Genomic DNA, 23,611 nt, shown 5'->3' with positions numbered 1-23,611 from the left:
TCGCGCAGTAACCACGCGCCGATTATCAGATACAATCACAGATTCTATGGATAGAATAACCCTTCAAAAAAGTGAGACTTATAGTCCGGTGCGACGTATATATGTTTTTTTCGTCTTCATAATGCATTTTTTGGCTGATGCGACTTAAACTCCGGAGCGACGTATAGTCCGGAAAATACGGTAAATATTCTGTATTAAAATTACTACATAAGCAAATGTCGTTACAGTCCATGAAAAAGCCGTGAAAAAAAGTCGGCATCTGCGCCTTTAGTTTGTGTGGAGAGAGATGATCTGCAATAACATGCATTGTTGGCTACAGACCGAAACATACTTTCAGAATGCACTGCCCAAGGCAGGACTAAACTCCATGTCTCTTCTAATAATAATTTTTTTTAAAAAATAGTAATTTGTAAGCTAAAAAGCCTGTGTCTACACTTTTTTTCTTTTGCCGAGTGGCAGCTGTGTTCAACTGAGGCGGGACATGACTGAATGGGGGTTTCTGATTTGTCAGCTGTCTTTAACTGGGGCAGGAGGGCGGGACATGACTGAATGGGTGTTTCTGATTTGTCAGCTGTCGTCCTTACACTGCATGGCATGCCCCAAGCATTTACAACACAGAATTCCAGGTTCTCCGCTCCAAAATCGACAGCTTCAAAACGATTGATTTTTTTTTTTTTTTCACCGACAACCAAAAAAAAATTAACCTGTTGACGATTCGGTCAACCACCGGTCAAACGGTCATCGGTTAACATCCCTAGCTAACACCGAACAAAAACATGGCCGAATCCTGAATGACTCCTATTTGTATAAACAGGGGACTACATAGGCAGCAAAATAGTTTTTTTTTTCCTGCCATGGAAGTGCACTTGTATACCGAGGAGGAAGCAATTTGCATTACAGCCGTGAATGAGGATTCAAAATAGCATTAATTTTACAGCATGGATAGCGATAACGACAGTGTTCACAGCAAAAGCGAGTTTTACTACCCGGAGGAAGACAAAATAAAAGAAAACATTTCAGGAGAAAGCTAAAAACCTGTAACTTGCTAACAGTTTGATCTCATTAGTTAATGAGGCCCAGTTTGGACCATGTTATCCTGATACATAATATTACGTTAGGTAAAAACTTTAAACCAGTACAATCTCTTCTTCAAAGTTTCACCGAATGGCTTTATTTATGCAATATAAAAGGTCATAATACTGTATAACTTTGGCCGAGCAAAAACATGGCTGAAACCTGAATGACTCCTATTTGTATAAACAGGGGACTACATAGGCGGCAAAATTTAGTTTTTTTTCCTGCCATAGAAGTGCACTTGTATACCGAGGAGGAAGCAATTTGCATTACAGCCGTGGATGAGGATTCAAAATGGCGGCTCAGCTCAGTTTTCCCTTTCGGGCGCTCTCGTTAGTCGGTCCGCATGATGAAATACCGCGACCTCGGCCCAGAGGGCCACGGTCAGTACTTTCAAGACCTCGGTCACGGTATTTCACGATACGGACCTCCCAGCTAGTAAACAGCGCGAGCACACTTTTTTCTTTTTTTTTTTAAAAAGAGTTCTTAAGGCTATTTGACTCAAACTGAACGGGTTTAATCCGACCCTCAATACCACAAACAAGCTTGTAAAATGTTAAAATAAGCAAAAATGTCAAAACACTGTTAAATTTATGTTTCACAAACCCAAAACCTTCTTCGTTTACGCCGACCGAAAGCAAGGCATCATATTAGCACATCTTCTGAGAGGAGAACTGAAGGCCAATTTATGCTGACAACCCAGTCCTCGCAGACGGTGTCGCAGACAGTGTCTGCATAGCCCCCCCACCTTCGCAGACGCTCTGTGCGCACCTCCCAAAAATTGTGACCACCGCAGACGCCTCGCAGACAGCGCCGCAGACAAGAGGGCTCTGATTGGTCCACTCTACCTGTTGTACACACACTTATGCTTCCCTACTTTCCCGGTTTGTTTTGTTTTCACGACCGGCATTTTTAAAAACACGAGCGAAGATGGAGCAGCATGAAGAGCGGTTGATTGAGGAAGTGAGGAAGTACGGACATCTATACGACTCCAGTTCTAGTCATTATAAGTAACCGGAGGATAAACACTCCACTAACCACACCCACCAACTACTCCTAGTGACTTCGCCCCCCCCCGCGTTGTGCCGGTGAATAACATCGCGCACGCCTATTACTCCCCGCTCAACAATAAATTACAACTGTCTGCGAAAAGCTATCTGCGAAAGCCTTGTCGCAAGAGCATGCAGAGGCCTTTATTAGTGCTGGAGATGACAGAAGAGGGTGGCGCTTCCGGGGTGTCAGTCAATATCAGAGTGTCCGAAACACTTACACGTGGTTTTTATTGACTGAAGAAAACAAGATGGCTTTTGCGCCATATTTTTGAAAGCGAAAAAAAACATATATTAGATGTTAAAATGCATGAAGGTCTGTCTTTTTTTTGGGGGGGAGGGGGGAGACAACCAAAATTTCTCAACAGTGTACATGTACATCCGTGATGATTAATGCAGAACGTAAAACATAAATCAGTTCTGTATTTCTCTTGAAAAATACACTTATAGTGGGGTGGGGGTGGGGGGGGGGGGGGTGAGAGAAAAAAAATTATTATTAGGAACAGTGAGTCACTGGACTTGTTTCAAAAACAGTGCGGTTAGGACACAGATGAGACGTAACGCTTCTGCTGCATTTATAAACACAGACGCTGCTTCTGGAATAAGTTCGTCAATGCCACAGCCACGTTTCCCCTGCACGTTAAACATCTGACTCGCCAGATACACAAATTCATAAAATCATCAGCAGATAAGGTGAATGATGATTCCTCAGCAGTTTCAGGGTGGATGTACTTTTAAAATTCCAGCTCCAACAGCCTCAAGACCTTTTTGATAAATTATATGACGAATGAGAATTAGGAGAGAAAAATGCATCTGAAACAGGAAGACAATAAACCTCGCTAGCTTTGTCCTCGGTCTCCCAGGGGGAAAATCAGCTACCCTGTGCTTTTAGCTGTTTAACTACAAACTTGGCGAGGAGCGTGAAGAATCAGACGACAGCAGCAAGAAATCAATAAATCTTAGTAACACGCTTGCACCCAGCAGTGGCGTGAGCTCGAAGCCGAGCCACAATCGCTTGCTTTCGCGCCTTTTCTGCAACTATTCGCTCCATTATGAGAGACACAATAAGGAGTGTAAAAAGAGAGGTACTCTCAGACAGGCCGGCTTTTCCCAGTGACGGTGGGGGGTTGACCAGGAGGAGTGGGCTTAGTCGAGTGAAAAATGTCTCAAAGCGTGAAAGAGCGATGTGTGTGTGCGTGCATGCGTGTGCGCGAGCGCCAGGGGAGCAACCTCCTTCCAGACAAAGAGACAGACCAAGTGTGGCTGAAACCCCTTTCATGCATGCAGAGTTAAAGTTAAAGGAAGTTTGATGCAGCAATCTGGATTCCCGTGACGTTTTAATAAAACTCAAAGGGAATTTAATCGCTTAAGCAGGATCTTGGAGTATCTTGTCACATACACTACCGTTCAAAAGTTTGGGGTCGCCCAGACAATTTTGTGCTGTTTTCCATGAAAAGTCACACTTTTATTTACCACCGCAAGTTGTAAAATGAATAGAAAATATAGTCGAGACATTTTTCTGGCCATTTTGAGCATTTAATCGACCCCACAAATGTGATGCTCCAGAAACTCAATCTGCTCAAAGGAAGGTCAGTTTTATAGCTTCTCTAAAGAGCTCAACTGTTTTCAGCTGTGCTAACATGATTGTACAAGGGTTTTCTAATCATCCATTAGCCTTCTGAGGCAATGAGCAAACACATTGTACCATTAGAACACTGGAGTGAGAGTTGCTGGAAATGGGCCACTATACACCTATGGAGATTAGGGATGTTAACCGATGACCGTTTGACCGGTGGTTGACCGAATCAACGTCAACCTGTTAATTTTTTTTTGGTTGTCGGTTAAAAATTTTTTTAAAAAAAATCAATCGTTTTGAAGCTGCCGATTTTGGAGCGGAGAACCTGGAATTCCGTGTTGTAAACGCTTGGGGCATGCCATACAGTGTAAGGATGACAGCTGACAAATCAGAAACACCCATTCAGTCATGTCCTGCCCTCCCGCCCCAGTTAAAGATAGCTGACAAATCAGAAGCACCCATTCAATCATGTCCCGCCCTCCCACCCCAGTTGAAGACAGCTGACAAATCAGAAACACCCATTCAGTCATGTCCCGCCCTCCCGCCCCAGTTAAAAACAGCTGACAAATCAGAAACACCCATTCAGTCATGTCCCGCCCAGCTGCCACTCGGCGAAAGAAAAGTGTAGACACCGGCTTTTTAGCTTACAAATTACTATTCTGTTTTTTTTTAAATTATTATTAGAAGGCACATGGAGTATTTTTTTTAAATTATTATTAGAAGGCACATGGAGTATTTTTTTTAATTATTATTAGAAGGCACATGGAGTTTAGTCCTGCCTTGGGCAGTGCATTCTGAAAGTATGTTTCGGTCTGTAGCCAACAATGCATGTTATTGCAGATCATCTCTCTCCACACAAACTAAAGGCGCAGATGCCGACTTTTTATTTTTGAATCGCGCAGATCCGTTTGTTTTTTTTTGGGGGGGGGGGGGGGGGGGGGGGGGCGTTGGAGTGTCCGATTGTAATTTCAAGGTGGATTCTGTATTAAAATTACTAAATAGGCGGGTGCCGTTGCAGTCCATGAGGCGTGGGGTGTGTGGGAGGAGGGCAGTGGATCGGGGGGCTGCGCGTGTTTGCGCGGAAGCTGAGCAATCAGTTTATTAAACTGTACATTAAATTTTGCGTGGCTTCGGCGCGGGCGTGTGTGGCTTTCTGATTTGCTGTTTTCTTCTCGTGCTTGTACTTCCTGTGTTTCGTGGACTGTGGCGGCATTTGCTTATATGCAGAATTTGCTTTGATGAAGTTGTGGTCGGACGCTCCAACGCCCCCCCCCCCTTGGGAAAGGAAGGTCGGATCTGCGCGATTCAGCTGTGGAGAGGGCGGCATCCGCCAAAAGGCGCGACGTTTGCATCCCTGTAATAATTCCAATTCTAGAATTTTAAACTCGTAGGTTAACCGACTTCAACCGGCTAATGAGGCTCGGTGGTCGGTCAAGATTTTTTTTTAGTTTTCGCCATCCCTAATGTAGATATTGCACCAAAAACCAGACATTTGCAGCTAGAATAGTCATTTACCACATTAGCAATGTATAGAGGGGATTTCTGATTAGTTTAAAGTGATCTTCATTGAAAAGAACAGTGCTTTTCTTTCAAAAATAAGCACATTTCAAAGTGACCCCAAACTTTTGAACGATAGTGTACGTTAATGCTGTGTTCAACTTAACTTGGAAGTGGGAAGTCAGAACGACATCATTTTCGTCATTAAATCGACCGAGACAACTATTACGAATGAGTCTACCTTCTCAGCAAAAGCACACAGTGGCGTCAGTGTTAAATCCATAACGAGCAAATACGTCTGCATGTTGACTGATCCAAAGCAAACACTACTGTTCGCTAGAACGGATTTAAAAGGTAAAGAAGAAGAGGCGTTACTTTACTGACTGGTCATGCTGTGCTGTGAGCAGCCACGTTACTTTGTCATCATGAGCGTTTTCTTTCCTTGTGTGTGTCAAACGCAACACTAAATTCAGATTTCCTTGCCTGGCGGTGCTGCCGCAACGGGTGGAGAGTGTGAAGGGAGGTACGGTATGCGTGTGCCAGATTAACTTTTCCACCAATGCTGGTGAAGTAGTTGTTTTATGTCTGGTGTCAAGTCTGAAAAGGCGTTGGAGTGTTGAACCCTCTGTGCGCAGAGCAAAGAGCCCTCACCGTCAATGTTGAGCATCATCTTCCACATGGCGGGTCGAACGGATTGATGGAAGCCGAACCAGACCTCTCTTCCTCCTCCCAGAGGATGGTCATAGCCCTCTGGAGCGGAGAAGAACGAGCGGCCCACTGGAGTGTATCTGCAGGAGAGAGGGGATGGGGAACATTTCAGTATGTACATCGAGTTGAGTAACACAGGCCCCCCCTCCTTGCTAAACATTTCTCTCTTGATTATTTTTATTTTATTTAAATCACAATTAACCAATTTATGAACAATATAACTTGTCTTTTCAAAGACATGCAGATTACATTTAGCAGACGCTCTTACCCAGACTAACGTACAGTACAACAAAAGATTAGGCAAAAATACCAAACCACTGGGGCTGCACAAGCCAGTGCATACTTAGTGCTGGTCCCAAGCCTGGATAAATTGGGGAGGGTTGGATCAGGAAAGGCATCTGGTATAAAAACTGGTGGCAAATCAAATATACAGATCATAAATTGGGAAGGAGGGCGGCACGATGGTGTAGTGGTTAGCGCTGTCGCCTCACAGCAAGAAGGTCCGGGTTCGAGCCCAGCGGCCGGCGAGGGCCTTTCTGTACGGAGTTTGCTTGTTCTCCCCGTGTCCGCGTGGGTTTCTTCCGGGTGCTCCGGTTTCCCCCACAGTCCAAAGACATGCAGGTTAGGTTAACTGGTGACTCTAAATTGACCGTAGGTGTGAATGTGAGTGTGAATGGTTGTCTGTGTCTATGTGTCAGCCCTGTGATGACCTGGCGACTTGTCCAGGGTGTACCCCGCCTTTCGCCCGTAGTCAGCTGGGATAGGCTCCAGCTTGCCTGCGACCCTGTAGAACAGGATAAAGCGGCTACAGATAATGAGATGAGAAATCTATAACCAAGTTTACATGAAGAAAACAATAGGGTGCCAAGACATTTGAACAGTAGTGTTTGAGAATATTTATATATTGGGGGGGGGGGGGGGGGGGGGGGGATTAATTTTTTTTTTTTTTAAGGAAAACAATAGAATAGTTGTGAATTGCAATCTAAAATGAAGATGACACATTGAGTTGAAGTTTGGTTATTAATTAAGTTTATTATTAAGTTTGGTTATTGGTTACTTGTAACAATTTTATCCAAAATAGTTTTTCCTGCCAGAGCGGCACGAAAAAAAAATAGTTTTTCCTGCCACCGCGACCCTGTACAGGATAAGCAGCTACAGATAATGGATGGATGTTCTTCATGAAAATTTGATCTTCCAAACAAAACAATCAGAATCAAAATCCACTGAAAACTGAAGGAGGAGTAGTGACTTTCTTCAAAGTTCATTAACCAGCTTAGCAAATGAGAAATCACAAAACCAGGGAGAAACTTTTGTGCAGACTGACTAGATCTTCGAAACACAACAATCAAAATCCACTGAAAACTCTGGGAGGAGTAGCGATTTTTGTGAATTGTGGACGGACAGATGATGGACGCTGCGTGATGGCAATAGCTTACTGGCCTACGGTTGGGGGGAAAAAAAAAAAAAAATATGGTGTACGATGTTCATAAAATCTTTCCTAAGCGTCTCAAATTCCACATCATAGATTACAGGCTAACACAGAGGATATTTTCAGTCGAGTTGGATAGCACCGGTCGTGAAATTTCACCTCTAGCAATATTAATAACGCTGCTAAACTGTACTTCTCATATCTGACCTCCATTTTTTTTTTCCTTTTCCTTGCATGTTCATATGCCCCCACCATAGGTCGCGTTAACCAACAATTGTCCGTCATTGACGGATTTTTTTTTTTAAGCTATGACGGAAAAATCTGAAGGCCGTCGGTCATTTTGACGGATGTTTACCGTTACCATTACCAATAACAATAATAGCCTAATAATAACAATAATAAAACATAATGAAACACACAATTGAAATTATTGGCAAGTTGTGGCAGAGTTTTCTTACATACAGTATACATAGTCTTCACTGCCGTCACATTCAATCTGAGCCGACGTTGCGGCGAGTCTTGATGTTCAGTGCATAGGCTACTCATGTATACTGTACATTGTAGCCACTGCGCAAAGCTGTTCCCCCCATCGCGGTCCTGACCGCGCTCGGACTTTTCTAACCACTAGCACAGTGAGATGGATTAATGTTTCCCTTCTCTGCAGAAGACACGTCATTTTTGCTATTAAAAAAAAAGAGATGCATTGGGTTGTGTCGTTTCCCTGCCTGTACAATAGCGCTCATTTAGGCTAGTTGTTTTCTTGTTTTTAAAATGAAACAAATGTCGATTTATTGTATTCTTCCCCAGCAAGCTTAGGAACATCACTGCTCGAATATCTGCTAAACTAACATTTAAACATAACTTCGTTTTATTTAAGACCTTCCGTGTCAGGTTCCAGGCTCCGCGGGGTGCAGCTGCACCACTGGTGCAGAAAGAGCGCATGCTGCAGGATTTCCTCCCTATGAAGAGAGTACTAGCAGGGTCGGGAAATCCAACTTTCAGAGGCTCTTGCCGGCTTCTGATCACTTCCCTGGGAGAAATGTTTCCCGACTTCAGAACTTCGGCTGAAGTGGCGCTGGTTATTCCAGTCTCCAGTGTCGCAGCAGAGCGTGGGTTCAGCCTTCAGAATAAAATTAAAACGTCAACGAGAAGTCGTCTGTCCGAGGCAAAGACGCAAAATTTAATGACGATTGCCTCGGCAGCAGTCTCCATTGACGACTTTGATTATGCACAAGCGAGCTCCCAATTTAAATCCATGCGGGCCAGAAGGAAGGTTTGAGCTCACGCAAACGGGTCAAATTAGATTGTCACTTAAATCGTTGTAGTGGACTGTTCATATTTTAACTGCAATTGTCTTGCTACGTTGTAAAATAACATTGTTCATGCGGTATGCCCGTTAAGGCACAACAGCCACAATGTTTTTAGCGGAGGGAAAATGGGTTCACAAGTGACCGAACGTCAGAATCTCTGTTCATCTTTTTGCATCATAAATACATAAATGATTAAATAATACAAGCTTGTTCTGTGAATTAATTTTTAAATGAAAATGAGTCCATGAAAACCAGGGCTTTGAACCAGAATTTTTTTCCTATTGGTTCGTTCCGAACAGAAACGGAATTTTAACGTTTCCGGTTTTGGGTTCCACCATTAAATAGACGTTCCCGAACCGGTTAGAACAAAAAAATTTCGTTCCTGGAACGGTTAATTACGTTCCCGGTCAGCTGTTTAACAAATGGCTATAAAATTATGTCTCTGTCTCATCCAGCTTAAGCCAAATGTAGGCTAATTCTATTACAACCTTCATTAAATAAGACAAGAAATAATTCAAAACAATTATTTCAAATGTTGGCGATTTGGATTCTCAGTATGTCTTCCCATCTACACAAACAGAAAAAGTGCCAAAAATGAAAGATAATTCGTTTAGTGTGTTACCAAAGGCTAGTCAGGCCCTATGCATCGATAGGCTAACAGAGGTTAACGTCATTTAATGTTCGCGAGCCTCTCATTAACGTGGACAAATATATTGATATCGTGTTTGAAACTGACGTTTTTGAATAACGACAGACTGCAATATTTACCTCTTATTTAAGATGTGGAGACGTGATAGTAGTCCACCCTCCCGCTCTCTCCATTCAGTCAGCGAACATCACACAGGAAGTGAACCTCAGCAGGTCATAGAAACTTGCGCAGGAGAAGAATGACTTTTATTTGTAGGCTACGGAAACTTTGAGGAACGAAATAAAAACCGGTATTAACCGGTTACCATTATTTTTAATAAGCGTTTCTGTTCCGGAACATAAAAAAAATAAAGTTTCTGGTTTCGTTTCTGTTCCATGTGAAATAGAAAAAGTTCCCGGTTTTCGTTTTCGTTCCTTGACCCGGTTCAAAGCCCTGATGAAAACGCAAGTTATTAAATAGATAGCATTTATAGCCTATATACATTGTCATTTAAAAGTTAAAATAAAATGACAGATAATAATGGACAATGACGGAATTTTTACGACCCTGTCCGTCAAAATGACGGACAATGGAAAAAGTCTAACGTAACCACTGGCCCCCACCCATCTAATGGTGGCTGCGCCGATTACCTCAGAAGCTCCTGCTGAACTGAGGTCAAACAGAGTGCCACGCATTCCCCCCATCCTCAGACACTCCAGAGTGAGAAACCTCTCCTGGTTTAAAATAGCCTCTGCTATATACTTTCAGAGAACATCAAGAACACGATCTGAATAACCAATTATCAAGCCCGAGTGTGCAACAATCCCTTTACGCTCAATGGTTTTACTCCATTCTTCGACCTCTTTTATTCAGTCACTCTTCCCGCCTCTGTTGAGCAAATCGAACCCTGTGCTACCCTTTCATCAAGTAATCCACCTGCTACTGAGAGAGTTGATCATCAATCATGTGCTGTCACAATACACATGTAATGCCTGAACGGGAGATTTTCAGGAGTCTTGTGCGGCTTTATTTATTCAGCAGCAACAACAAGCGGTTCTTTAATTACAGCCATGAATTCAAAGAAAGCCAAAAACAGTCAAAAACATCTCCAGTCTAGATTATTTCTTTGGATATTTACTCCAAGATGCTCATGATTCTCCTCTTTTCTCGCTCCCCTTCGCTCTCTTGCTTTTTGATTTCAAACATTTCTACTATCCCATTAGAACCAATTGAGCTGCAGTGCCTCTTGCTGGAAACGTTGGCGGATCCTCCATTTTACATTTGCAACAAAATTGTTCCAACATTGCTCTAAAAATCCCACAAGGTCAGGAGATACCTACATGCGTACGCTAACCACGCTCCTTTATCTGTGAACTTCGTCAGCTTTGATGGACTGAAGCGCCCTGGATTTCGAATACGTCCCGTTTTCTAAAACATTCCGTCTTTGACTCTCGCCTGTTACGCTATATGGCCAAATATATCTGTGAAGATACTCAGTCATCCAGGTACATAGTAACCTGTGGTTGGTTGAAGAGAGCAACTGGACTTGCTTGAAAAGTCTTGAAGACGTTTCGCCTCTCGTCCTAAAGGCTTCCTCAGTTCTGTCTGACTAAAGGGAGTATCCAGTATTTATCCTCTCATGGATCATCATAGAATCCGAATCAGAATGCTGATGGCTGCGTTGTAGGTGGCTGATAGATGTCATAGACACCCACCTCTGTTCAGTGATGGTCGTTCCAGGTTGACAAAAATGAACGATCCTCTCTGGCTAAGGTGGTGTTTACATTAGACCGTATCCGTATCGTTGTACTGTCTGTGCACATTAAAACGCCGGGAAATGACTCCACAGGCGGAACAGTTTGAATCCGCCAGGGTCCACGTATTCAACCCAGTACGTATCTGATCCGGTGCTGTGTAAACATTGAGGAACGAGGATACGCAGTGCTGAGCTCTAGCTGACGTCGTCATTGGACAACGTCACTGTGACATCCACCTTCCTGATTCGCTGGCGTTGGTCATGTGACGCAACTGCTGAAAAACCTTCTCCTCTTTAGTCCCAATGACACGGCGTCCCTGATTTCCATAAAGAACTTCAAATTTTGATTCTTATGCTCTCTCACACTCGCTCTCTCTCTCACTGTCTTGCTCACTCTCTCTCTCTCTCTCTCTCATTCGCTCACTCAATCTCTCACACACTTTATGGGCTTGCAAGTGGTGAGTGACTTGCGCATGCCCGATATGCACTGGGATCATGTGACATGCCATCTAATTAGTCATGTGATTAGTGTATCCGTGTATTGGCGTTGCTGTGTGCACGGGGAACGGTTTTGTTGTGGGCACAGAAATTTTGTGTGTGTACGCGAATCGTTTTAAAAACGTGAATCTGATGATCCGCTGATTCGAAATAATGTAAACAGGGCCTAAGATGTCTGCCAGTTTTCTGGAAGTCCTTTCATACTCCCGCACCAGTTGAAGGGAACTCATCCCAAAGTGCGTAGAAACACATCTGTGAAGATACTCAGTCATCCAGGTCCATAGTAATCTGTGGTTGGTAGAAGAGAGCAACTGGACTTGCTTGAAGATTCTTGAAAATCTATTTGACCTATTAGACAGACAGAACTGAGGATGCCTTTCGGATGAGAGGCGAAATGTCTTCAAGACTATATGGCCAAACGTATGTGGACACCAGAAAACTAAAACATCGCGTTCTAAAATCGTGGGCATTGAGATAGAGCTGCTCCCTGCCTTGCTGTGATCACAACCTCTAGTCTTGTGTGAAAGCTTTTCATTTTGGAGCACGGCTGAGGGGATACGTGTCCATTCCCCCACAAAAGTACAAGTTGTTCAAGTCTCAATCCATCCCAAAGGTGCTCTGTGGGGATGTCAAGGCCACTTGAGATGTTCCATACCAAACTTGTGCGCTTCCAACAGTTTGGAATGTCACGCTCAGGTGTCCATCATGTGGGTTAGCCTTCTCCATGTTCACACATCGTGAACAAAAATCATCTAAAACCACTATTATCCAGCAAAATTAGTCTTTTTTTTGTCCAACAGGACTAATCCTGGCAAACTTAGCCTGGCTAACGCGACTTCAAAACTCTGCGAGCATTTGGTCTGGCCAAGATATTAAGCCAAACTGTTTCCCAGAGCCCGTGGTTGACCCGCCTCCCTGAAATGCCTCAGTTTGCTACTGGTCGAAGCCAGAAAAGGCTGTGACGAAGCTTAAACCAATCACATCACTCTTTCCTCTGACGTATGTGACGCGACGGGGCTAACTGGTAGATTAAACTCCTACCGAAGCCGGTCGGGAGCAAGGCGAAAACGTCCTTCCTTTCAATAAATACCTCCAGGGCTGCTCTTTGCTCCGTTTTCAATGAGAACTTCCCGTTGAATGCTTTCAATACAGCATCTACCGCTGTGTTAAAGGCTTGCCGCTGCTCCATGTTCGTGATGTGAATGAAGCGCTTCCGGCATAGATTCTGTAAACAATCTATGGCTTCCGGTCGCAGTTCTACTACGTCACTGCCTTGAACACGCCTCTACCCAGGGCTGTTGGAGATGCTCAAAGTTGATTGGTTCCCGATTTTTCGGGAGCTTGGAAACGCTGTAGATAGCCTGCCTGGCCAGACTAAGCTCGGAACAGGCCCTCGTGTTGCGTCATGCTTAGGATGGGCGGGCCCAGGCTATGACAAACTACCAGATCAACTTTTCTAGCATTTCAACTTCAAGAAACCAAAATCTACTTCACCAAAATAACATGGAAATAGTTTTATTTGTTAATCTTACCTTGGCTATCTTCTTGCAAACATGTTTGGTAATAACAATAAGTAGTTACATTATAATATAGCACCTTTCTCAAACTCAAGGTCGCTTCACATAGGTCAAAGAAAACAGAATACACGCACAAAGAAAAAAAAAAAACAGTTGCGAAAAGAGTGGCAAGTTTATGCCGTGGTAGAGGAGACGTTCTCATGAAACAAAGGTTTTGAGATGAGATTTGAAGAAAGGAAGGGAAGAGCAGTCACGGAGGGGGGGTTGAGGGAGGGAATTCCAGAGCTTGGGGTCCATGGCGCTGAAGGATCTGCCACCCAGGGTAGAAGATTACGGCTCGAGGATCTGAGAGCGCGGGATGGGGTGTAAGGGGTCAGAAGGTCACAGATGTAAGAAGGAGCAAGGTTATGGAGAGCTTTGAAGGAGAGTAGTAGCATTTTATACTTAATACGGGACAGAACAGGTCGCCAGTGAAGCTGAGGAGGAATGGGGGGGGGGGGGGGGGGGTGATATGAGCAGACTGTTTGGTATGGGTGAGGAGTCTCGCTGCAGAGTTCTGAACGTATTGTAGTCTTTGAAGGGATTTATAGTCAGGAGGCCAATGAAAAGGGAGTTCCAATAATCTAGGCAGGACATAACGAAGGAGTGGACCAAAGTTTGAGCGTCACTAGTGGAAAGAAAGGGGCGAAGGCGGGCGATGCTCCGGAGGTAGAAGAAAGCAGTCTTGGTGAGGGGTTTAAAGGAAAAGGCAACTTTTGTACAAAATCACCACAAATAGATAGATAAAGTAATCGATCATGGAATTTACAGAGAAAGAACAGACCGCATAACAGTATCTTTTAACTTTTAATAATATGGGCTTGCGCTGAGCTCAGCGAAGATGCGTTCCGTCATATTGATCTACTGCGTGACGTCATGCGGCCCACCACTGAAAAGAACTCTTCAGTGCTTCATGGTAATAAGGTAAAAAAACAGTACAATCGCTTCTTCAAAGTTTCACCAAATGGTTTTATTTACGCAACTTAAAGCTCATAATACTGTACAACTTTGGTCGAGTAAAAACACGGAGCAAAAACATGGCTGAATCCTGAATGACTCCTATTTGGATTTGTCCTACCAAGCCTACTGCGCATGCGCGAAGCGGCTCGGCTCGGTTTTCCCTTTCGGGCGCTCTCGTTTTCTGTTAGAATTTGGTAAAGAAAAAAATAAATAAATATTATTTACCAGCTTACCAGGTCCATGAATATAAATCTGACAGCTGACAAGGTCGGGATATAAACAAATCGAATACAAGCCACCCGCCGGGACTCCTAATCACAGTGATCTGCTTGTAAACACTGTTTTCATGGGCCCAGTGACGTCACAGATCAGAGGGAGGCGCATTAACGAAAGATTGATTGGTTTATAGTTGCCCACAATCTCAAAATGGCTGACTCCTCCAACTTCGACTCCTCTGTGTCAATTCATGATTTCAAAATTAAAAATATTTTTTCATGTTCGATATATAATGGAAATAATTAACGGAATTGATTACGTATACATGTTTTTCTCCTATTACACACCTGGTTTTGTACAAAAGTTGCCTTAGGCCAAGAAAAAATAATTGTTTGTTTCCAGTTACCCGACCGACCGTTTAAAAAACACCCCGACCCTAGACTTTTTTGTTAGATGTTTAAAAAAAATGTATTTTCGCCGACCAACAATAAATTTTGAAAAAAAAAAAAAAATCTGCATTACGATTTGCATAATATTGTTGATCTGACAAGTGACTAATTCTAAAATGCATATATCGGACAAGAAACACTCATTGATTTCTCCCGGCCTCGATCTGACGTCATGACCTCTTTCCGGGAAACTCCGGCTTGTGTTGTACACAACGCTAGGCATCATGGCGGCCAACGAAGTGTTCTCGATTACCGTGATCGGTTGCGACCACACGGAAGATTGTAAGACAATAAGTTCATTTTATAAGTTTTCAACTGTAAAAGAACTCTACGAACATTATCATCCTCTGCTGGACGAGTCATGCAAACAGTATACACACAGCGCCCAGGCTAACGGCGGTATCGATATCACGATGTTCTTTGTATTCATATTAAACATACGAGTTCACAACATAGTGTTCCTAATAAAGTTAAGGTTCAACATTTGTAGTTATGTTTATAGTTCCTTTAAGCGTCCGAGCACTCCATATTTTATCCATGGGCTCCGAATCCTGTATTCCACAAGCTTCACTGGTTTTCTTAGGCCTGGTTCTGGATGGCTGAGTCACAGAATGACACTTCCCCACTATGTGCCACTGTTTGTCCCACACCTAAAATTTATTTAAAAAAAAAAAAACCTACCTACCCGGTATTTTGTGTGATTAAAAAATTAAATAAAAAGACCCACCTACCTACCCTATTTTTTTTCAAGATGTAATAGGAAACAAAATTATTTTTTCTTGGCCTTATCCTTTAATGTGGGGATCCAAGTTGAGTGAGGAGTCAAACAAGATTCCAAGGTTTCTGACAACAGGTGAAAGATTTAACAAGTGCACCATCGATGTTAAGACTAAAGCGAGAAGATCTGGACAATGGAGATTTGGGGCTGATGAGCATGATTTCTGTTTCATCTGTGGGTAAGGAGTCAGTTTAACAACTACAACAACCACCACCACCTACTACAACAACCAACAACTACAACAGCAACCACAACCAACAAAAACCACACACACAACTACAACTCCTCCTACAACAACCAAACAACTACAAGAATAACAATCTACAACAACCAACGACGATCCAAGAGTGATTTTCTTCCGCTTTGATCAAGTTGTTGGAGGTATATGCCATAGTGAAACAGACAAAACACTAATTTAACTACAAGAGTTCATTATCAGATACCAAAAAAAAAAAGCCACAAGTATCATTTTCTCCTATACTAAGTAACTTTAAAAACGCACAATGGAATTCAACACGATATCACTTTAGATCCATGCATATATTTGAAATTTATGATATTCTATGTAACGCACACACATCTTGAAACATCGATAAAGGACATTTATTGTCAAACTCAAGAATTAATTCGCAATAAAAAAAATTCAAAGTGACAGTTGGTCCATGTTCGGACCGTCATGCTGGAGATTCTGGGTCTGTGTCGTCCAGGGGTCTCAGCAGCAGTGACTGAGGGGGTCAGGAATCTGTCACGGAGGTGAGCTAGCCTGACGTGCTGATCCTGAACTGGCGTCGTGACTCGAGGCTGACCAGGGCGTGGACGATCCCTGGTGCTCCCTGTCTGTCTGTAACGCTGACTCAAACGGGAAATGGTCGAATGATGAACACCGAAGTGCCGGGCGACCTCTGTCTGTGTACTTCCGGCACGCAACATCCCGATGGCCTGTTCACGTTGATTTTGGCTTAGGCGTGGCATCTTCAATAATGACAATTTTCCCATCATTTCCCCCGGGTATTTATAGGCAAGATTGTGTGTGTACAGTGTATGCAAAATTTGTTTGAAAATTAAAGCCTGTCCATGTCGTTGACTACCCGAGTCATATTGTACGTTATTGAGTACAACTCCCTTAAATTCTGATTTGAGCACAGATTTGGAACTTATTCGGGCGGAACGAAGTTATTTTTCCATCGTGATAGATTTCTTTTCTTCTTGAGATAAACTCAGCACGAATTCAGCAAGTTTTATCAATGTGCGTTTTTAAAGTTACTTAGTGTATTTTACTTCTTGAGGTGACCAGACGTTCACATGCTCGAATTCTGTGGATGAGATGCATGCAGTTCAGTTCAGTAAAGTCTGTCGTTCTCAGAACTAGGCTGAAATGCAGCAGAAAATAAAAGTTCGGCATGTGAAGGGTTCTCCGAGGCCACCACACAACCGTATGAAACTTGACAATCCTGAAAGGTCACACGCATCTAAGCCAGGGTTCAGGCTGCAACACGTAACAGAATTAGCACCAACCATGACCCACTGAGGATCACCTCACTTGCACTTGAACACGTGTTGATAGACAGACAGACGTGGACTCCCGTATTATTGCATTAAAACTTCACCCAGACTATCTTGGGGCTATATTTCACAACGCCTCTACAGTATATTTATCCAGTCCAGTCACAATACTCGATGACGAATCACCAAAGAAAGTTGAACAACAGGTCTGGCTTTTTGTCACCGTTTCCTTTCCAAACAAAGTTGTTTGTGTTTAGTCAAAGCTCCCAGAGAAAATCGCGAAAGCCAAGGACTGCGATCCAATCGGCAGCAGAAAATATGAGGCAATAAATATTGACACTGCCTTGGAAAGCTGCCGTTTCCTGAGAATTGGCACAGACGAAACAAGCTGTTTATAACTTTCAGAAGAGCCCATTCGCCAGCATGTACACAAGCGTACTTTCTGGCTTGCTTGCATCCTTTCACCCGTGTGTTGCAATCCATGTTGTTTTGTTTACCTAGTGCACGCACGCACACACTGCTTGACTGCTCTCACACCTCGTCAGAGCAGCAGGTCTGCTAAACTTCAAATCTATGCTCGTTTTTCCATACTCCAAATGAAACCGATGAGCCAAGACATGTTTCCTGGATTAAATGTGCTTCTGTAGTGTAGTTTTACACTGAAGCTACAATATTAACATTGCTAACAAGTAAGGGACGCTAGAAAATGGTACTAGTAGTGCAAGTCCAATCCAATTTTTGGCGCTACACCTTCTACTGATGCCATCCTTAAAAAAAAAAATCCGTTTCCCGTCCACCGGGTGAGCAAAAAAATTCTCAGTCGGGAGGGAGGGATTTTTTATATTATATATATATATATATATATATATATATATATATATATATATATATATATATATATATATATATGGATAAGAAATCGCAATGCTGCGTTTGCTTTTTCTTTCAGTACTTTTTTATTACAAAAGCAGACACATTTAATAAAATGACAGTTTAATCAACTGAAACTTGCACAAAAACTTTAAGTTAGCATTTTAAACGCTGACAAACTTTTACAAAGGTACTTAAAATGTCCGACACACGGACTTTTTGTAGTTCTAAATCGACCGTTAAGGCCAATTTATGCTGACAACGCAGTCCTCTCCCACCTTCGCAGACGCTCTGCGCGCACCTCCCAAAAATTGTGACCACCACAGAAGCCTCACAGACAGCGTCGCAGACAAGAGGGCTCTGATTGGTCCACTCTACATCCGCCGTACACGCACTTCCGCTTCCCTACTTTCCCGGTTTGTTTTGTTTTCACGACCGCCATTTTTAAAAACACGAGCGAAGATGGAGCAGCACGAAGAGCGGTTGATCGAGGAAGTGAGGAAGTACGTACATCTATACGACTCCAGTTCTAGTCATTATAAGTAACCGGAGGATAAACACTCCACTAACCACACCCACCAAATACTCCTAGCGATTTCGCGACTTCACGCCCCCTTGCGTCGTGGCGGTGAATAACATCGCGCACGCCTATTACTCCCCGCTCAACGATAAATTACAACTGTCTGCGAAAAGCTATCTGCGAAAGCCTTGTCGCAAGAGCATGCAGAGGCCCTGAGGCCTAGTTCGGATGAAATTATACTATTAAAATGATCACTGAATGGTTTGTTTTTCTGAATCTTTACTATTTTGTTGTTCGCTAGAATACCATTTTGCGATTTCACACTTAAGCAAATTTGTTTGAAAACTCCGGATCGCCTTCTTTCATGCTGGCTGCCATTTTTTTGTGCCGCACGGCGCATGCGCAGAGCTGATTCAATTCTATATTCTGCGTGGAATGCAGGGCTTTCCACAAGCGCCGGCTGCCGGCCATACAGCCGACTACACAATTAAGTCCAGCCGCAAGGGCGTGTTTAGCCTATTTTTGGGGGTGCTCAAGCACCCCCAAAAACGAGCTCAGCACCCCCTAGCTCAGCACCCTCAAAAACACTGCTTTTGGACGTAATTTTCAGAAATAAGTGCCCCTGTGCACTGCGCAATGAATGTGTGCGCGGGCGTGTGTGTGTTCTTGAATTCACCTGTTACGTGATAGTTCTATGAGCAGTAAAATACCTCTCCTCCTTGCGTCCCCTCTGATCGGGTTGCCTGTCCGCGCGAGTGCTTGCTACGACATGGTGTTTTTTTTAACTGGATTCCACGCCGATGAGGAACTCGAAGTAGCACCTGAGTATTACTGGCATAGCGAGATGTGAAGGTACGGACTGGAGTTACAATTGTTAAACACAACACAGTAATATGCATAATGCAATATTGATGTTCCCTGGTCTATGAACAGAATGATAAAAACGACATTTATCATCCATATCGAGATACTTTTGTGCAGAGCTGTACAAGTGCTACGGTGCTAGACCACCGTGTGTTAGTCAATTTTATTTAATGTAACATAGCGTTTACTAATGTAAATTAATGTAAAATCATAATACACACTATTATTACACAATAACACAATAATTAACAATTACCACTGTTCAAAATGAATAGCTCCAACATTACAAATGCAGTAGTAGGTCTTGTTTAGTTAAAAATATAACGTAAATATTTGCGTCAGTGGTTGTAAATGTGTAGATATCACAGTTTATTGGGTCAGCTTCTGTTAAAACACTGCATAAGTCTAGCCTTGTCTAGTTAAGTCTAGTCTAAATGCGGAATAAACGTGGAAACACTGTCGTTCAAGCCAGGTGCCTCTGTCAGCTCTGGGGGCTAAGCACCCCCAAAAGATCAGATGCTAGAATCGCCCCTGTCCAGCCGGCTACTTTAATGACTTATTTTTGTAGCCCACAGGCTCTAAATATTAAATTTTCGATTTTAATAAAATTAAATGTTTGTCTAACGGACTGACAATACTGTCAAACCGAACCGCATTCATTTAAGTTGTGATTCGCGCTGTTTGTACCGATAATAACCACAAATTCCCCGCAGACTTCGTTGATCAAGGGAGAGTAACTCATCCGCGGCCCCGACATGCGGTGTGCGCGCGCGCGCTTGGCGGAGGCAGTAGCGTGTCGGAGGGAACAGAAGCAGAGATGACGCTTATTTTGTCTCCGGTAAACCAGTCTTCTCTCGTTCAATTACGTGCTGGCATCAAAAGACACTGTTGGTTGTAAATGAAGCCAAACTGAGTGGTTGGAGTGTATTTTCATACACAAATGGAGAAATGTTTACCGAGTGTTTAATTGCGTAGCCACCACTGCAGACCGCTGTCGTTGTTAATTCATAGCATGCTCAGCTGCGTGAATGTGTCACGCACCGAAAATAAGAGATTTACAAGCTAGGAACGCCTCATGATGCAATACGCAAGAAAAGAAAGATGATTTACTGCTATTTTACTTTGTATTTGAGTAAAGTGAATAAATAAAAAAAATGGTCTGTGGAAAATACATTTAATCCTGGGAACTGCATGCACAGGAGTTTATTTGGTGTTTACCCCCCGCCCCCGGCTGGCTACTTATTTGTCATGGCTGGCTAGTATGAGCCTTAGTGGAAAGCGTAAATGTCAAGTTCGATTTTAGATTTACGAACCCGAAAAAAGATGTCGAAAAACCCGTGTTTAAAAAAAAAAAAAAAAAACTTCAACCGCACAAACGGCACTCACCCGGCCGGTGGACCGGAAACAGAACATTTTTTAATAATGGCCTGAAGTTTGAGGCTCGGATACAGATGAAGAAAGTGGTCCGGTTGAAGGATGGATGCTGCTTTTACTTTTAGCTCTGGAAAATCTATTTGTCCATTTTTCCAGTTAATTATAAACTTCAGACATGTCGGAAATACGACAACATACTAGTGGTAGCTTCGTATGGTGTCACACCTCCAGATGAGCACCTCTAAGCCAGGTGTTAAAGGTGTCGCCTCCTTCATGTATAGTGGCGTAGCACCCTGGCACTGCTGTTACTGGGCAACGCAACACTAGGTGGTCAGTGTCTTGGCGGGATTCCTGACATTTAAGGCATATCGGGGACTCGATGTAGCCCCAACGATGCAAACCGGCAGCTGTTCTGACACGTCTTGATCCAAGCCTGTTCGCCTGAATCCACCGTCTTCTAGTTTGGTTGAGGAAGCCAGGTAGTGGATTGGTGGGGTCCTCTATTAGTTCCCCAGCTCTGGGAACATTCTGGTTCCATTCCTCTCTCCAGAAACTTATGTTGTTGAAGTTTTCTTTCTTGGTTTTATAGAAGGAAGAGTTTTCTTGATTGTAATCTCGAGGTGGTAGGTGCTACTTCTGTTATTTGTTTGAGCAGTACGGCACTTTGTGTTTGAGTGATTTCTCTGCGAAGACGTGATGGAGCATTGTTGGTAGCCATTCTACTGCCACCAGATATGATCATTCGCATGCTTTCGTTCAGTTTGGTGCCAATCTTTTTTGCATGGGTGCTACGTGCTCATACTGGGGCACAATATTCAGCTACACTGGAGCATAACGCTAGTGCTGATGTTCTTAGCACACTCTGGGATGCTCCCCACGTTGTTCCTGCTAACTTCCTGATGAGTGAGTTTCTCTTTACCAGTTTCTGTGCGGTGTCTTCCAGGTGTGTGTTTGAATGTTGGGCCTCTGCTGAGGACCACTCCGAGATATTTAAGGTGAACACACTGTAGACTGATGAAATTGGAGTTAAGCGTTGTGTACAGTTAAGTTTTTGACCAAAATGTTACTTTAGTAAGCAAGTACAAACCCAGTGGCCGAAAATAAAACAAATGGCCAATTAAAACCAATTCCATTCTCACTCTTATGTACTATTAGAGCTCAAAATAGCAAAACTGCATTTCTGTAAAGGCTTCTCAGCTGCTCTTGATAACCCTGCTGCTCAGTGTTGTGCTCAGAGCATCAAGGCTACTTCTTATGCTCAATGGAGACAGGAATGCCGCAGGTGTACAAACACCCACAAATAGTGCTCAGGTGTTTTCAAACAGGAACTAAAAAAGAGCGATTGGGGGGGGGGGGGGGGGGGGGGATACTCTTCTTTCGCTGAACAGAGATAAAATGGTTGCAGCTGAGGTCTACAGCAATTAGTCCTCTTTCATTCAGAAGGTGGAAACTGCACCCAATTACAGAACTAGATACTGCACGATTTTGGGAGCGTTGCCAATTCTGCAATAGTTTGTCTGGTTTAAAGCGTAGACGTGTTTATTTCGTTCCGGCTCGAACACTAACAGATTTTTTTTTCGTTTCCGTTTCCGGTTGAGAGTACGTCGTGCGCATTCTGGCTGCCGCTTCTCACCAGAGCTTTTTGTATTTTATTTTCTTTCTTTTTCAATTTTTATTTCTTTATTTTTTCTTTGTGTGTTTGTGTAGTTTGATGTTTGAGTGTTTTGCCCGCCAGTTGTGGTGTAGCTCTGGACGCAGTTTTGGGCGTTGGTTCCCTCCAGGCCTTGGCTCGCTGTGGGTGATGCCTGTGCTCCCAGCTGTGGACTGCAGTGAGCTCGTTGCTCATTTAACATTCGTGGTTGTCCAGCGCTCTGTGCTTTAATGCTTGGCGTGATGTTCCGAGCGATGTTGCTCGGTGGCGTCGCGGCGGCTGTGCAGGCGGTTTGGGACACACCAGCGCTCTGCGTGGCGGAGCTTTTCTGCTCGCTTTGTGGATCCACGGCGTGGTGTTCGGGCGATGTGGCTGTCAATATCATGCTAGCTGAATGGAATATACCCGATATACCACAAAAAAAAGCCAGCTAATATTACACATACACCCTCTTTTCCAGCTTTTCGATGTCCATTGATGTGTTTTTCTCTTGTAAATATGCATGAAGAATATCTAATGAAGTTTTGGTAGCCTTTCGGGTGTTCAGTGCGTCTTTCTCTTTCCTGGTGAACAAAGAAATGCTTGTTCGCATGCATAGCAGAAACCTCTCATTGAAGAGTCGCATCAGCTCCGACGTGCGAGGTCATGTCTTGACACCCATGCAATATCATAAACCGTATTCGACACTCCTCCATTGAGTAGAGTGGCATAATACATGTAGGATAAGTGATACGCTAACAATCTTGCATGCTATGAAACCAAATTAATAAAATCCGCCAGAAGAGAATAAAACAATGTTTTTATTCTGTCGAAAGTGTGCCGTGTATAATATTTCCTGATGATATCCCACGCCGATGATGTCACTCTTAGTGTTTTCCTGCTGACTAGACGCACGTTGTCAAAATGGTGAATCAGTTCAATATTAAAATTCATTTGATTAACTTGCTTTTTGTGGCTAATGCCTAATATAGAGGCTGTAGCCACCATGTCCTCGTGTTGTAAGAATGTGCGTAACAATAGTGCACTGCGCATGCAGGTGATTCTATTAAAATGACCGGTGAGTGTATCCAATTCAGTTCACCATGTGAAATTAATGGACTACAGAAATCGCTTTCAGACACGTTTATGCTTATTACTGAGGGAAAGTGAGTTCCTATTTTAAAATATACTCCAGGTTGTCCTCCTTTCCTTGCCTTCTCCGGTCAGTGGTCCCATGTATGATGTAGATGTGACGCACTTCCGAGTTGTTACAGGAAGTTGTCGAAGAGAGTACTGAGACCACTGAGCTCTAGCTTTCCATGTTTGCTGTACGCAAACCATTTCCAGGAAATAAGAGTTTGGGTCA

General features: G+C 43.3%; 2 protein-coding genes across 2 annotated transcripts in view; one reads left to right on the top strand and one right to left on the bottom strand.

Annotated features, from left to right (window-relative positions):
- Positions 1-23,611, top strand: part of hmgn2 (high mobility group nucleosomal binding domain 2) — a 419,610-nt gene that overhangs the window by 140,532 nt on the left and 255,467 nt on the right. The window lies entirely within an intron of this gene.
- The window catches only part of ago3a (argonaute RISC catalytic component 3a), a 113,713-nt gene that overhangs the window by 40,384 nt on the left and 49,718 nt on the right, over positions 1-23,611 (bottom strand). Inside the window, 1 exon segment of the mRNA XM_060900327.1 lies at positions 5,848-5,984. Within this exon segment, the coding sequence (XP_060756310.1) occupies positions 5,848-5,984 (137 nt within the window).

The sequence above is a fragment of the Neoarius graeffei genome, chromosome 19, assembly GCF_027579695.1.
Source record: "Neoarius graeffei isolate fNeoGra1 chromosome 19, fNeoGra1.pri, whole genome shotgun sequence".
NCBI classification, from domain to species: Eukaryota; Metazoa; Chordata; class Actinopteri; order Siluriformes; family Ariidae; genus Neoarius; species Neoarius graeffei.
This window is presented reverse-complemented; position numbering and strand designations above follow the sequence as displayed.